General features: G+C 33.2%; 1 protein-coding gene across 1 annotated transcript; it reads left to right on the forward strand.

Moving 5' to 3' along the window:
• The first annotated feature begins 572 nt into the window (after nt 1-572).
• Nucleotides 573-9,710, forward strand: LOC132749431 (pleckstrin homology domain-containing family B member 2-like). Its single transcript, XM_060739159.1, has 5 exons — nt 573-714; nt 1,589-1,734; nt 4,582-4,688; nt 5,892-6,064; nt 9,355-9,710. The coding sequence occupies exons 1-5, from the start codon at nt 672-674 to the stop codon at nt 9,492-9,494; spliced, it is 609 nt and encodes a 202-aa protein (XP_060595142.1). The 5' UTR covers nt 573-671; the 3' UTR covers nt 9,495-9,710.
• Nucleotides 9,711-13,311: the final 3,601 nt, after the last annotated feature.

The raw sequence follows: 13,311 nt of genomic DNA on the forward strand, positions 1-13,311 counted from the left end.
TAAATATGATGTCGCTTTGAGATATTTTTGCTTCTGGACAGTGCTTGACCAACATAAACTATGACAAGCCCATAATGTCTGATACATTGAATTAAACTTTATTTATATTCTACTATCTTATTTAAGTACTGTAAAATATTTTAAAAAAGGCAAATGAAAATGAATTCTTCACTTGAGTATTGAAAAAACATGTCATGTAAAAAAAAGATGTTCTAAATATAGTATATATGCCAGTACTCTAAGTGGTTCCTTCGAATTACGTCATATGAGCTCTCGCGTAACTTCTTTAGAATGGTCTGACGTACAACATCAGCTAGTTTAATTCATGTTTTGTGATATGAAATTTTTTGATAGTATTAATTAATTTAATATAAGACTTTATTAGTAGGTTTAAGCTACAGAACTTTGCAAGTACTAAACAGAGCCCTTTTAGTATGTTTACATTACAGAGCTTTAACTTGTAAATTTACAGCATGAAGCTTAAATAGTAAGATAGCATTACAGTACTGTACCTTACAAGTTAGTTGACACTGTAAAGTAAGTAAACACTACAGAACTTTAGTAGTTACTTGACATTACAGAGCTTTGTAGTTAGTAAGTAAGTTGGTTAACTTAACAAATTTACTCTTTTTTGTTCACCATTCTGTCCATTTACAGGTTGATATAGAGAAATGGAAATACAGATAGTGAAAGCAGGTTGGCTTCAAAGACGAAGTAAGTTTCATTCATACTTTCATCACTGAATATTTGTATAGATCAGAACTGGACATTATAGAGAGTCTAAGACATAAATCTGAAGTCAGTCTGAATGAATGTGGCATGATAGCTTAATTGGTTAGACCCCTGGCTATCACTCCTGAGGGTCTGGGTTCAATCCTAGGTAACACCCTTTGGATTTTTCAGAGGCACTTTCAGTGTTTCCCACCTACATAGAGGTATACTGGTAAGAAAGCCAGGCAATCCTCACATGTATCAGTGCTATACACTGGGCAGGTAAAAAAAACCCCGGGGCTATTTAATAAAGTGGGGACTTTTCAGTCCCTTTTATTATAGCCTTTCTCTTGAGGCTGTTTTATAGGACCCTACTGGAAATTGTTTTTGTACTTTTGTAGGTTTTTTAACCCCCCCTTTAAAAAATAATTCTTTAAAACCAAAACTGAGACAAAAATTTCAAATCAAAGAAATGAAAGAGTTTTATCAGTTTGTTTTACATAAATTTTTGTCAGGGGTCTTTTTATTATTATATATATTCCCGGTACCTTGTGTTATACATGTTTATATCAGGCACAGGGTTATTTGATTTGTTTTTGGGGCTGATTTATATTTAGTTTTTTGTCGGTACAGGGGTTTTTATATTTTTTTGTCGGTTTTTTTTTTTTTTGTGAAAAATAATTGGATTTTTTTTAAAAAATTTTTATTTATGTCAGGTACAGTGTTATTTATGATTTATGTCAGGTACTGTGTTATATCTTATTTTAATATGTCAGGTGCTGTTATATATATAATTTATGTCAGATTCTGTGTTCTATAAGGTAATATGTTCAGAATGATTTGTGTCAGATTCTGTTTTCTATCCGATTTATGTCAGGTACTGTGTTACACCGCTGGAAGAAGAATTGGTTTGTATTGTACAGATCTGGAGAGTTGGCGTACTTTGAGTCTCAAGATAAACATGAAGCAGAGGAAAGGTTCATTGTTTGCGCTGTATGTCTAGGCATCAAAACCACTGGCGAAGTAAGTTGTCTATAAGCAATATTGATTAAGGTTGAGGTTCCAGTACCATGTCTAAAAAATTGAAAATAGATTTTCTCACATTCCTGTGCCGATTTGGCGACTCCGTAATTATGGTATTACATGGGAGTGCATATATTTTGGCGTGACATCAATTATGTTATACAATCATAGTATAGTGTTAAGACGCATTTAATAAATGTTACCATTAAACTATAGGCGCAATAATAAAAACATATTCTTTTGCACTTTAAACAGTCTTTATTTTGGGTATGTATGTGATAAATAGAATACATGTATTATGTTCGTGTAGGTTCATTACTGAATTTATTGAACTTGTTGAATAAAATAATATTTTGCTCGTCAGAAGCTTGCTTAATATAATTTTATTGAACTTGTTCAATAAATTCAGTATTGAACCTACACTCATTCAATATCCTCTATAAGTCAGTTGGGAAAAATAAACATTCAAATTCTTGAAACTTCTGTATTTTTATGTACAATGTAAGTGTCCACTAGAAATACACAACAGTAGATAATTTTGTCTGTAATGATTGTTGTGTCGCCTCTACGGAGTAGTGGCGACATATAGGGATCACTTCTCCGTTGTCTGTCTGTCCGTCTGTCTGTCCGTCCGTCACAAAACTTGTCCGGACTACTCCTCATAAACTACTGGTGCAATTTCATCCAAACTTTACAGGAATGATCAGTACCAAGTCTAGATGTGCATATTCTCAGCATTTTCCGGTTCAATGATTTTTGTTTGAGTTATGGCCCTTTAATTATTTTTATTTTTAAAGTTTGTCCGGACTACTTCTCTTATACCACTAATGCAATTTCAATGAAACTTTACAGGATTGATCTGTAGCTCAAGTCCTTGTGCATATTGCAAGGGTTTCCCAGTTGAATGATTTTTGGCCGAGTTATGGCCCTTTGATAAAAAGGTTTCTTTTTCTGTGTGTTGCCAGATACACAAAAGCTTGTCCGGACTACTCCTCATTAACTACTGGTGCAATTTCATCCAAACTTTACAGGAATGATCAGTACCAAGTTTAGTTGTGCATATTGTCAGCATTTTCCGGTACAATAATTTTTGTTTGAGTTATGGCCCTTTAATAATTTTAATTTTTAAAGTTTGTCCGGACTACTTCTCTTATACCACTAATGCAATTTCAATGAAACTTTACAGGATTGATCTGTAGCTCAAGTCCTTGCGCATATTGCACGGGTTTTCCGGTTAAATGATTTTTGGCTGAGTTATGGCCCTTTGATAAAAAGGTGTTTTTTTTTCTGTGTGTTGCCAGATACGCAAAAGCTTGTCCGGACTACTCCTCATAAACTACTGGAGCAATTTCATCCAAACTTTACAGGAATGATCAGTACCAAGTCTAGTTGTGCATATTGTCAGCATTTTCCGGTTCAATGATTTTTGTTTGAGTTATGGCCCTTTAATAATTTTAATTTTTAAAGTTTGTCCGGACTACTTCTCTTATACCACTAATGCAATTTCAATGAAACTTTACAGGATTGATCTGTAGCTCAAGTCCTTGCGCATATTGCAAGGGTTTTCCAGTTGAATGATTTTTGGCCGAGTTATGGCCCTTTGTTAAAAAGGTTTCTTTTTCTGTGTGTTGCCAGATACACAAAAGCTTGTTCTGACTACTCCTCATAAACTACAGGCATAATTTCATCCAAACTTTACAGGAATGATCAGTACCAAGTGTAGTTGTGCATATTGTCAGCATTTTCCGGTTCAATGATTTTTGTTTGAGTTATGGCCCTTTAATAATTTTAATTTTTAAAATTTGTCCGGACTACTTCTCTTATACCACTAATGCAATTTCAATGAAACTTTACAGGATTGATCTGTAGCTCAAGTCCTTGCGCATATTGCACGGGTTTTCCAATTGAATGATTTTTGGCTGAGTTATGGCCCTTTGATAAAAAGGTGGTTTTTTTTTCTGTGTGTTGCCAGATACGCAAGAGCTTGTCCGGACTACTCCTCATAAACTACTGGTGCAATTTTGTCCAAACTTTACAGGAATGATCAGTACCAAGTCTAGTTGTGCACTGTCCGTCTGTCACAAAATTTGTCCCAACATGAAATTGGCCATCATGAGGCGACACATGTGATTACTGATTGCTCTTGTTAATCTAAATGTAATATTAAACCTGTTTAATCTGTCTCTTTTGCTGGACTATATGAAAAATAGGGAGAGTAATATATATTTGATGTACAGGTCTACATGGGTGTTGTGCACAGACTTTGGATAACTTCATGAACTTTGTACCTTCAAATCAAGTTTAGGATTCTCAAGAACTACTGAAGGGAAAGGGTTGAAACTAAGTCTGTGGTTTTCTGTGATTATTTCACATTATGGGCACAGGCCCTTTAACTCTGAGTTACCTTTTTACAAAGTTATTCCCCTTTTCTTGCTTTTAAGCACAGAGATTAGTTGACTGCGCTGTGTTAAAGCAGCACGGCTCCAGATTCTTGCTAATTTTCATGAAAATTTTGAAAATGTATTTGAATTCGTATATTGTGAAGTAACCAAAAGCAAGCAATTTATACATTATCAATGGCATTTACAAACCCTGCAAATTAGCAAAAAGTGGTCAAAGTATGCATAAATAGCCTTTACTGTGTTAGTAACGCAGTAGAAATATGGTTGTAAATACTGAAAAATCAGTCATTAATCGGACATAATATGTAAAATATTACTAGAATCTTGAAACTTTTTACTTTTCCTTACATCTTAGTACATTGTTCTCAAGTTTGATTTTATTGAAATATTTTGACTCATCTGGAGGCATGTAGCTTTAACGTACAGGTTTTTGTATATATTACAGTGTGATTTTAGTGCACCAGAAGGAAGCAGTAAACAGTGTTTGTTCTCTCTTCAACTACGTAATGCAGATAACCTGAAACTATGTGCTGAATCACCAGATGATATGAGGTATGGCAAATGTTTGTAAAGTTTGATAATGTACAGTATGGTAGCTGTTTGTCTTATTTTATGATAACAGTATAACATGTGATGGGGGAAAAATCATTATGTAAGGTATGGCAGCTGTTTGTAATACTTTTTAATGTAAGGTGTAGAAAGTACTTGTTATATTAACCCTTAAGGGGCTGAATTTGTATATAATGAAATTGTCCAGCTTTGAATTGGGGTAAGTTCCTTTAAATTTTCAGGGATTTCAAAATTTAAAGACCAAAAAAAAATGAGATACCAACAGTATAGAGCTTGGTAAGACTGCAGACTAGCTTGGCTCTATATTGATGGCAAAGGCTAATCACTTTCCAGCAGATTAATGTTTAAAAGTGTTCCTTATCATTTACTATGTCAACTCAGTAGGTAAGGAGTTTTGTTAGATTAATATACTATTGAATCATGAGTGATGACAGTTAACCCATTACTTCATGAGCATTTTGTGAAAAATGGCTGTTGTCATTGAAAAGTCTCCCATTAGAAGTTCAAATTGCTATAAAACTATAAATACTGCTTCAATACTAATCAAACTTGGTACAAATGTTGACTGGACCATTGCCTTTGTAACAACATGCTCAGGCATAAATTTCCTGTTACCATGGCAATGAGGGGACATCTCAAAATTGCCAAAATCACTATTTTGTGTTGATTTTATTCCATCAAAATTGATTTCCAAGTGCTGCAACTTCTCAATGGATTGAGATAGAGTCAAATGCTTTTCAGTGTTGGTTACACGTTATCTTATGATCGATCTAAGGTCATTTTTAGCCTCTCACAAGTCCAAAATTTGCCTGGCGACAAAGGGGACTACTGCCCCCCCTTCAAACCCCCCAAACAGAAGGGGGAACATCCCCCTTCTGGCAATCCCCAGAAGGTTGGGGGGCCGCGCCGAAAAAATGGTCACTTTTTTTAACAACATTCCAAACATGACATTATTTCACTATTTGAGGCCTTAAAGGGGGGGGGGATTGAAAGTGCGTTGTTTCGCATATATAAATATTATGAGGTAAAGGGTTAACTGAATATACTGTTAACACATGTCTGTTAACTAATTTTAGTCAGATTGAAGTCAATTTAAGTCAGATTGTTCATGCTTTACAAAAGGTGTTTCAAAAGGTTATTAACTAGATTGAATATTTGAAAACCTGATTCCTTTACATGTTACAGGGCATGGCATATAGCCCTTGAAGAAGCTCGGACCATGAACAGGACTGGGGACGGAGCAGCGCCCCCAGGGGTGGTTGTACCTCCAGGGTCACAGGTTATTTACCCGCAGACATACTCACATGGTTACCGTGGTGGGTACCCAGGACAGATTATTGCTGCACCAGGACAATATGGTAAGCCATATAATTTTTGTTTGTTAGCTCACCTGTCACAAAGTGACAGGGTGAGCTTTTGTGATCGCTTTTCGTCTGTCGTCCGTCCGTTGTCCGTCTGTAAACTTTTGCTTTAAATGACATCTCCTCATAAACCACTGAGCCAATTTCATCCAAACTTCACAGGAATGTTCCTTTGGTGGTCACCTTTAAAAATTGTTCAAAGAATTTAATTCCATGCAGAACTCTGGTTGCCATGGCACCTGAAAGAAAGATCTTTAAATACAGTTGACTTTCGGTAACTCGAAATCCAAGGGACTGGGCATTTTACTTCGAGAGAAACGGAATTCGAGTAACATGGAACTGCCGCCATTACGTTGACATTCGTTCATGTATATACATGTGCCTGATTAAATGTGCAAAGAAGTAGGTTTGTTATTGTTGTTAGCGGCAATGCTGCAATATTTAACCGTTGAAATGACGGTAAATCTCTTACAACTACAAATTATAAATGAACAAAAATATATCATTCAAAATTTAATACATGTATATTAATAGTGAAACATAAACACACAATTATATTTGATTCGATTGATCATCTGACGAAAACGAAAGTAGCAACTATCGTGAACCGGAAGTACAAATTAATGTATGCAAAATGACGGAACATTAATTATACAAATGTCATTTACGTTGATAACACACATCAATACCTAGGTTGTTATTTGACTAACACCCGTCAGACTGGCACGAGTCATCTTTCTTAAAGAAATGTAATTAAATTTTAATTTAGTTATCTAACTGTTTTAAGTGCTGAAATGGATTAAAGCCACTTATGCGACGTGTTAATAATACGTAATGACCGGCAATTAAAATGTCTATGGAACGTGTGAATCACAAGAGTCAACATCTCACCTTGATGTCGTCGACCTTTGATCAGTCGGCTGTTTTCACACTACGACTAATTGAGATGAAAATATGTTGTACTTTAATTGACGGGACCAAATTTTCTTTTCGACTAAAGAGGAGTCTCGGTAAGTCAAAATTTGACCTAAGCGGAGTTAAAATACAAAGATAAAGAAGGAAATTTGACGAGACTTTAGAAATTCTTCGACTAACGCGGAATTTTGAGTAAAGCGATTTTGACTTATTGAGAGTCAACTGTATCATCTTTTAAACAACCCTAAGAGCTAGAGCTTAGATATTTGACATGAAACATCTTCTAGTGAGTGTCTACCAAGTTGTTCAAATAAAAGCCCTGGGGTCAAAATTGGCCCCGCCCCAGGGGGTCATTGATTTTCCCTATATGCATATAGTAAAAACTTTAAAAAAATTCTTTTAAAGAACCCAAAGAGCTAGAGCTAAGATATCTGGCATGAAACATCTTCTAGTGAGTGTCTACCAAGTTTGTTCAAATAAAATCCCTGGGGACTAAATTGGCCCCGCCCCAGGGGGTCATAGATTTTCCCTATATGCATATAGTAAAAACTTAAAAAATCTTTTTTTAAAGAACCCAAAGAGCTAGAGCTAAGATATTTGGCATGAAACATCTTCTAGTGAGTGTCTACCAAGTTTGTTCAAATAAAAGCCCTGGGGTAAAAATTGGCCCCGCCCCAGGGGGTCATTGATTTTCCCTATATGCATATAGTAAAAACTTAAAAAATCTTCTTTTAAAGAACCCAAAAAGCTAGAGCTTAGATATTTAGCATGAAACATGTTCTTATGGATGTTTACCAAATTTGTTCAAATAAAAGCCCTGGGGTCAAAATTGGCCCCACCCCTGGGGGTCATTGATTTTCCTTATATGTGTATGGCAAAAACTTAAAAATCTTCTTTGAAAAAACCCATATAGCTAGAGTTTAGATATTAAGCATGAAACATCTTTTAATCAGTGTCTACAAAGTTTGTTCAAATAAAAGCCCCGGGGTCAAAATTGGCCCTGCCCCGGGGGTCATTGATTTTCCTTTTTTGTGTATAGCAAAAATTAACTTTGAAAAAACCCAAATAGCTAGAGTTTAGATATTAAGCATGAAACATCTTTTAGTAAATATCTACAACGTTTGTTCAAATAAAAGCCTGGGGGTCAAAACTGGCCCTGCCCAAGGGATGTCATTGTTTTTAACTATATGTGTATAGTAAAAACTTAAAAAATGTTCTTTTAAAAAACCCAATGAGCTAGAACTTAGATGTTTAGCATGAAACATCTTCTTATGGGTGTCTACCAAGTCTGTTCGAATAAACAAATAAAAGCCCTTGGGTAAAAATTGGCCGGGGGGGGGGCTATATACAGGTGAGCGACCTCAGGGCCATCATGGCCCTCTTCTTTGATTTGGGTTTTACGTCACACCAACACAGTATAGGTCATTTGGCGACATTCCAGCTTTACTGGTGTAGGAAGACCTCAGGTACCCCTCTGTCCATTTTTTCAGGCACGAACGGGCACCTGAGTAGAACCACCGACGTTCCGTAAGCTAGCTGGATAGCTTCATCACATGAAAGAATTCAAAGTCCATGTCGGGATACTAACCAACAGCAGTGAGGGGCAAGTGGTTTGAAGTCAAGGACCTTAACCAATCGGCCACGGACGCCCCCGGCCATATAAATAAGTTAAAGCAACATACTCCCAGATTCATGTTGATTTCATGAAAAAGTAATTCATATCACATTTTGCTTATTATATGCAAGGAGTCCTTCAGATTGTAAATATTAATAAATGTCTTCAAGCTGTTAAATATTTTGGCTGGACTGTGCTATTGTAAGATTATTGTGTAATGCTGTAATCTGTAGGATAAACTTCAAACACCACCATCACCAAATATGTTTTAGTAAGGTTTGAAAATTTATAAATCCTCTGGTAGCAAGCTGCTTTAAGGTTGATAGCAATCTTCTGACAAAGCTGCATTTTCCCTTTATGCTCTAAAAAATATTGGTACATTTGTACTTCTTATTTATTACACACCCACAAACACAGTTAAGGGGGTGAAAGAAGTCAGCTGTCGGTCTGTCTGTCAGCTGTAGGTCAGTCTGTCAGTCGTCTGTCCATTGTTTGGTCCACATCATGGTTTCAAGATGATAACTAGAGTTATGAATGAGATATTGTAATCAAACTTGGTTTATAGCAACCTGCCCTATGGGTCACTTAGATTATATAGACTTTAACTTTTATAGCAATGATGAGATTTCCATTTCACTCTTATTATAAAACTCAAAATCATTTTTTCATAATTATCAAGTAGTGTGTGGTATGAGTCTAGAAATAAAAGAGATTTTGGAAGTGAGTGTTTATTTACCTGTATTGTTATTTGTTTTAGTTGTGAGCAATGCTTCAGGGGGAGGTCCTATTGTGATGGGGAACCAGCCAGGAGGACAGGTGGTTTGTGTACGGGAACCATACTACTACAGGAGAGGGTACTACTCTCCCCTAGTCATGGGACCAGTTCTGTGGTGGTAAACAGCTGTGGTTCAGTCTGTTGCTATAACAACAACAACAACAGCATAAAATAACAACATTGGCATCTGCAACCTTATAAGTTGACATAGTAAAGAAAAATGTAATATAACATTTTAAAACAGCATTATTTACTCTATTCTATTCATATTGTGACCACCTATAGTGTGTAGAATTTACACATAACATAAATTATTTTCTTTGTGTGACGTCAAAACATTTTTATTTCATATTAACAAAAAAACTTTGTAGCAATTATCAATATTTTCTAATATCAATGTAGCAATTATCAATATTTTCTAATATCAAATTTGAGCATAGTATATCTTTAACAATGTAAAATAACAACTTAGTCAATATTTATATTACCATAGTAACAGAAAATGAGCAACATAGACAGTATTTATGTTTCCATTGAAAACCATTGTAAATGTAAATACATGTAAGAAAATGAGGCGATTTCCATATTCCTAAAGCTGCAGTATATTAAAGGTAAAATGGGGCTAGACATATATCCTGAAGCTTTTTATATTATTACATTATTTTGTTAGATATTAATTTGTAATGTATAGTGATTGTGTTGTCATTTTGCCTCACTTTTTTATTATTACATATTTTTTTTAATTTCCGAATGTTTTGATGTGTGTGCAATAGGTATGAGAAGTTTCCACCAACATGTTAAGTATTATCTAATGTTTACTTTTCCGAGCATTATGATTCCAGTTTTATTCTTGATTTTGATTGGATAGATTATATTAATTAGTTGAAATTGTTAAGACTATTCAAACTAATTATGTTTTGCTTTAAAAAAGATAATAAGTTTTGAATGTTTAACCATAAAGTGTTGCAAGGTTCTATTATTTATATAGACAGTTTTATAATCATGAAGGTCACAATAAAAGAGAATATCAGAAAATATGTTGAATTTAACAGATATTCAGAATAATGGTCAGCATTTAAATAATTTATTATATAATTTACAGAAATCATTGGTATTGGCATCATAAATGGTGTTGTATACATTGACCATTTTCTTTTCTCAGCACAACAATTAAGAATTGGAATTGAATTTTCTGAAATTATTATCATTTTACATGGTTCAGTTAAGATGCATACTATTAAGATCATTATGTCAAGAGTTATTAGATTGAAAAGCATTTTCAGGAATGATAAAACAGTGCAATAATTTGTTTCCTCATTGTTGAAAATTGTTGGATTTTACCAGTGAAATTAACCTGTTTGACACAATTTGACTTGAGTAAGGGGGTCATTTTTGATGTCAAACAATGTATCAATTTTTAATTCTGAGCACTGTGCATATATTGTATTTTTTATGCTCTCAAAGTTGTGAATTTATATCAAATAGCAAAACAGTACTATTTTAGAATGTTAAATGAATTCTAATTTGTGGATGTATCACAATTTGTTTCATTATAAATATAACTTTAACTTTCTTGATTATTATTATTATTATTATTTTTCATTGTTAGTTAATGTACTTTAAATTGTTTTACTGATAATACGTTATTGAAGCTGAGATTAATTTCACATGTTATAATGAAAATTTTCCTGTTGGTTCTAGTCAAGTTGGATTTTTTCAAGGCAATTGAAAAGTCAAAGATTTTGTTTTGTTTCAGGTTTTTTTTTCTCAGATTTTTGATACATGTGTCTTCTAAAACTGCTATAACAAAGTACATGTACTGAAAAGATAATGAGTAGACTTTAGTAAAGAAAAAAAGTATAAAATTTTAAAAGTTTACTTCAGGATTTAGTGCTTTTATTTTCATTATCGTTTGTTTATTAATGTTTTTAGATTGGAGTGTTGTGCATGTATATTGTTTGACAGTGATTCGTAATTCAGATGTAATTTGTCATATTTTATCTTGCTTTAAGGTAGACCATAGGTAATGGGCACCATAAGGAACTGTAAAATTGACAACATAGGACAGTTATATGTCTTCAAGGTCACCTGTATGCAAAATTTAAATAAAATTTACCAAGTGGTTTATGAGTTATGGTTATATTTCTGAACTAAGACTTGCCATTAGAAGGGCTTATTTTCAGAAATGAGGTAACTGTAAATAATCTGTAATATCATCATTATAAAAAATGTTTTTCTATTGCTCATTGTTAAGAAACAAATAATAACATTCAGGTAACACATTACACAAGCAAAATGTTTGTTTCTAAAAAAAATGTTCTTAATATGTATAAAAATGTTACCCTACCCCACCCACTTTTAACACTAATTTTACCATTTCCCTATCTAAAATGCCTTATTCAAAATATCCCTAAAATTTATCGAAATGAGGGTCTGTTTTCAAAGTTTGCCTAAATTTTCTCAAAGGTATTTTAGTTAATCATGCGAAATATAAAATACTTTTACCGTGTAGTTTTTATTTTATCCAACTTTGAAAATATCTGGTATCATATTTGCTATAAATTTTGGCATTATTTAGCCAAAAAAATACCTACAATAATTATATAATTTAAATCAAACTCTTTTTCTTCCATAAGGGATCAGAGAGATACATAAATAATGTTAAAAAGAAAAAAAGAAAGAAAAAAAGTTGGCCTGTCTGGGGTTTGAACCCAGGCCCTTCAATTTCAATGTAGTTTACAAGCGATTCTAGCCTATTGGAATACTCTTCAAAGTAGAGGTAATGCATTACCCATGGTCTACCTTAATGTGTAAATGTGACTTGTATTACAATCTACTATCGGATAAAATAAACTCAAACATGTTTTTTTAAAACAATATACTAGCATAGCTAGAAAAATTGCAATCTCGCATTCAATTTCATTCTGTCAAAACAAGTACAATGTTACATTGGTTTATTGTGTAATTCTCTTAAATACAAAGCCAAGTTTTTACAAAGCATGGAGATATAGGAACAGTATCACATTGTAGTAATCTCATTTCAAATGTTAAAAAATGTTTAAATTTGTTTTATTCTGAATTGATAGAAATTAAGATGTTGATTTTTTTTATTGAATTTGTTAAATGTACATGAACAGGTGTGAATTAAAAGCAGCCCCTTAAAGTGACATTATGCTCATATTTTCATAGTCATGTTGAGATTGATTGGCTATAAATTGCAAAAGATTGACTATTATAATGGTGACAAGGCCAAAAGTTGTCATTGGAAAATGTTTGGGATAAAAATATAAATCTGCCTAAAATATGAAAAGACAACAGCACTCTTAAAAAAACGAACATTTCAGGTAAATTTACAAATTTCCTAGAGCCATGTGAGTTATTTATCATTTGTGCAAAGTCAGTTATGAAATTGAAAGGAATGATAACAAAACATAAAATTATTTTGACTTTCACCTGTTCACTCACTACAACATATACTTTTAGATGTTATAATGTCACTTTAATTTTTTGGGTACATATACAAATACTTAAAGACAGAAGCTGTTAACACAGAGTCTGATTAAACTGTATTGATGTGCAGACTGACTGGCTTTCTTTTTTAACAGAAAAGTTATTTCATTATTGATGCAGGTATTTCTAAAATAACGTTTATAAATAGATTGGTATTAAAAAGCAATAGTGGACCTTCAACTGTGTGTGTTTTATATTTTTTGAATAGCGTATTTAAAGATCCTGTATGTTGTAATTAATGTTGTAACAAGATTTAAGTGAAGTTTTATATATGTATATAATTATTCTAATAATTCTTTTAAAACAATTTCCAAAAAAAAAAAATCCAAGAATGAGTTAAATATGTACAGCAAATGTTTAACTACATATAATTAGACCTTGTAGTTAATGCATTCTGTTTTTATTGTAAAAATTGGGTTTTAATTACCC

Source organism: Ruditapes philippinarum, unplaced genomic scaffold, assembly GCF_026571515.1.
Source record: "Ruditapes philippinarum isolate M1 unplaced genomic scaffold, ASM2657151v2 ctg19021_1_1_1_1, whole genome shotgun sequence".
In the NCBI taxonomy this organism is placed as follows: Eukaryota; Metazoa; Mollusca; class Bivalvia; order Venerida; family Veneridae; genus Ruditapes; species Ruditapes philippinarum.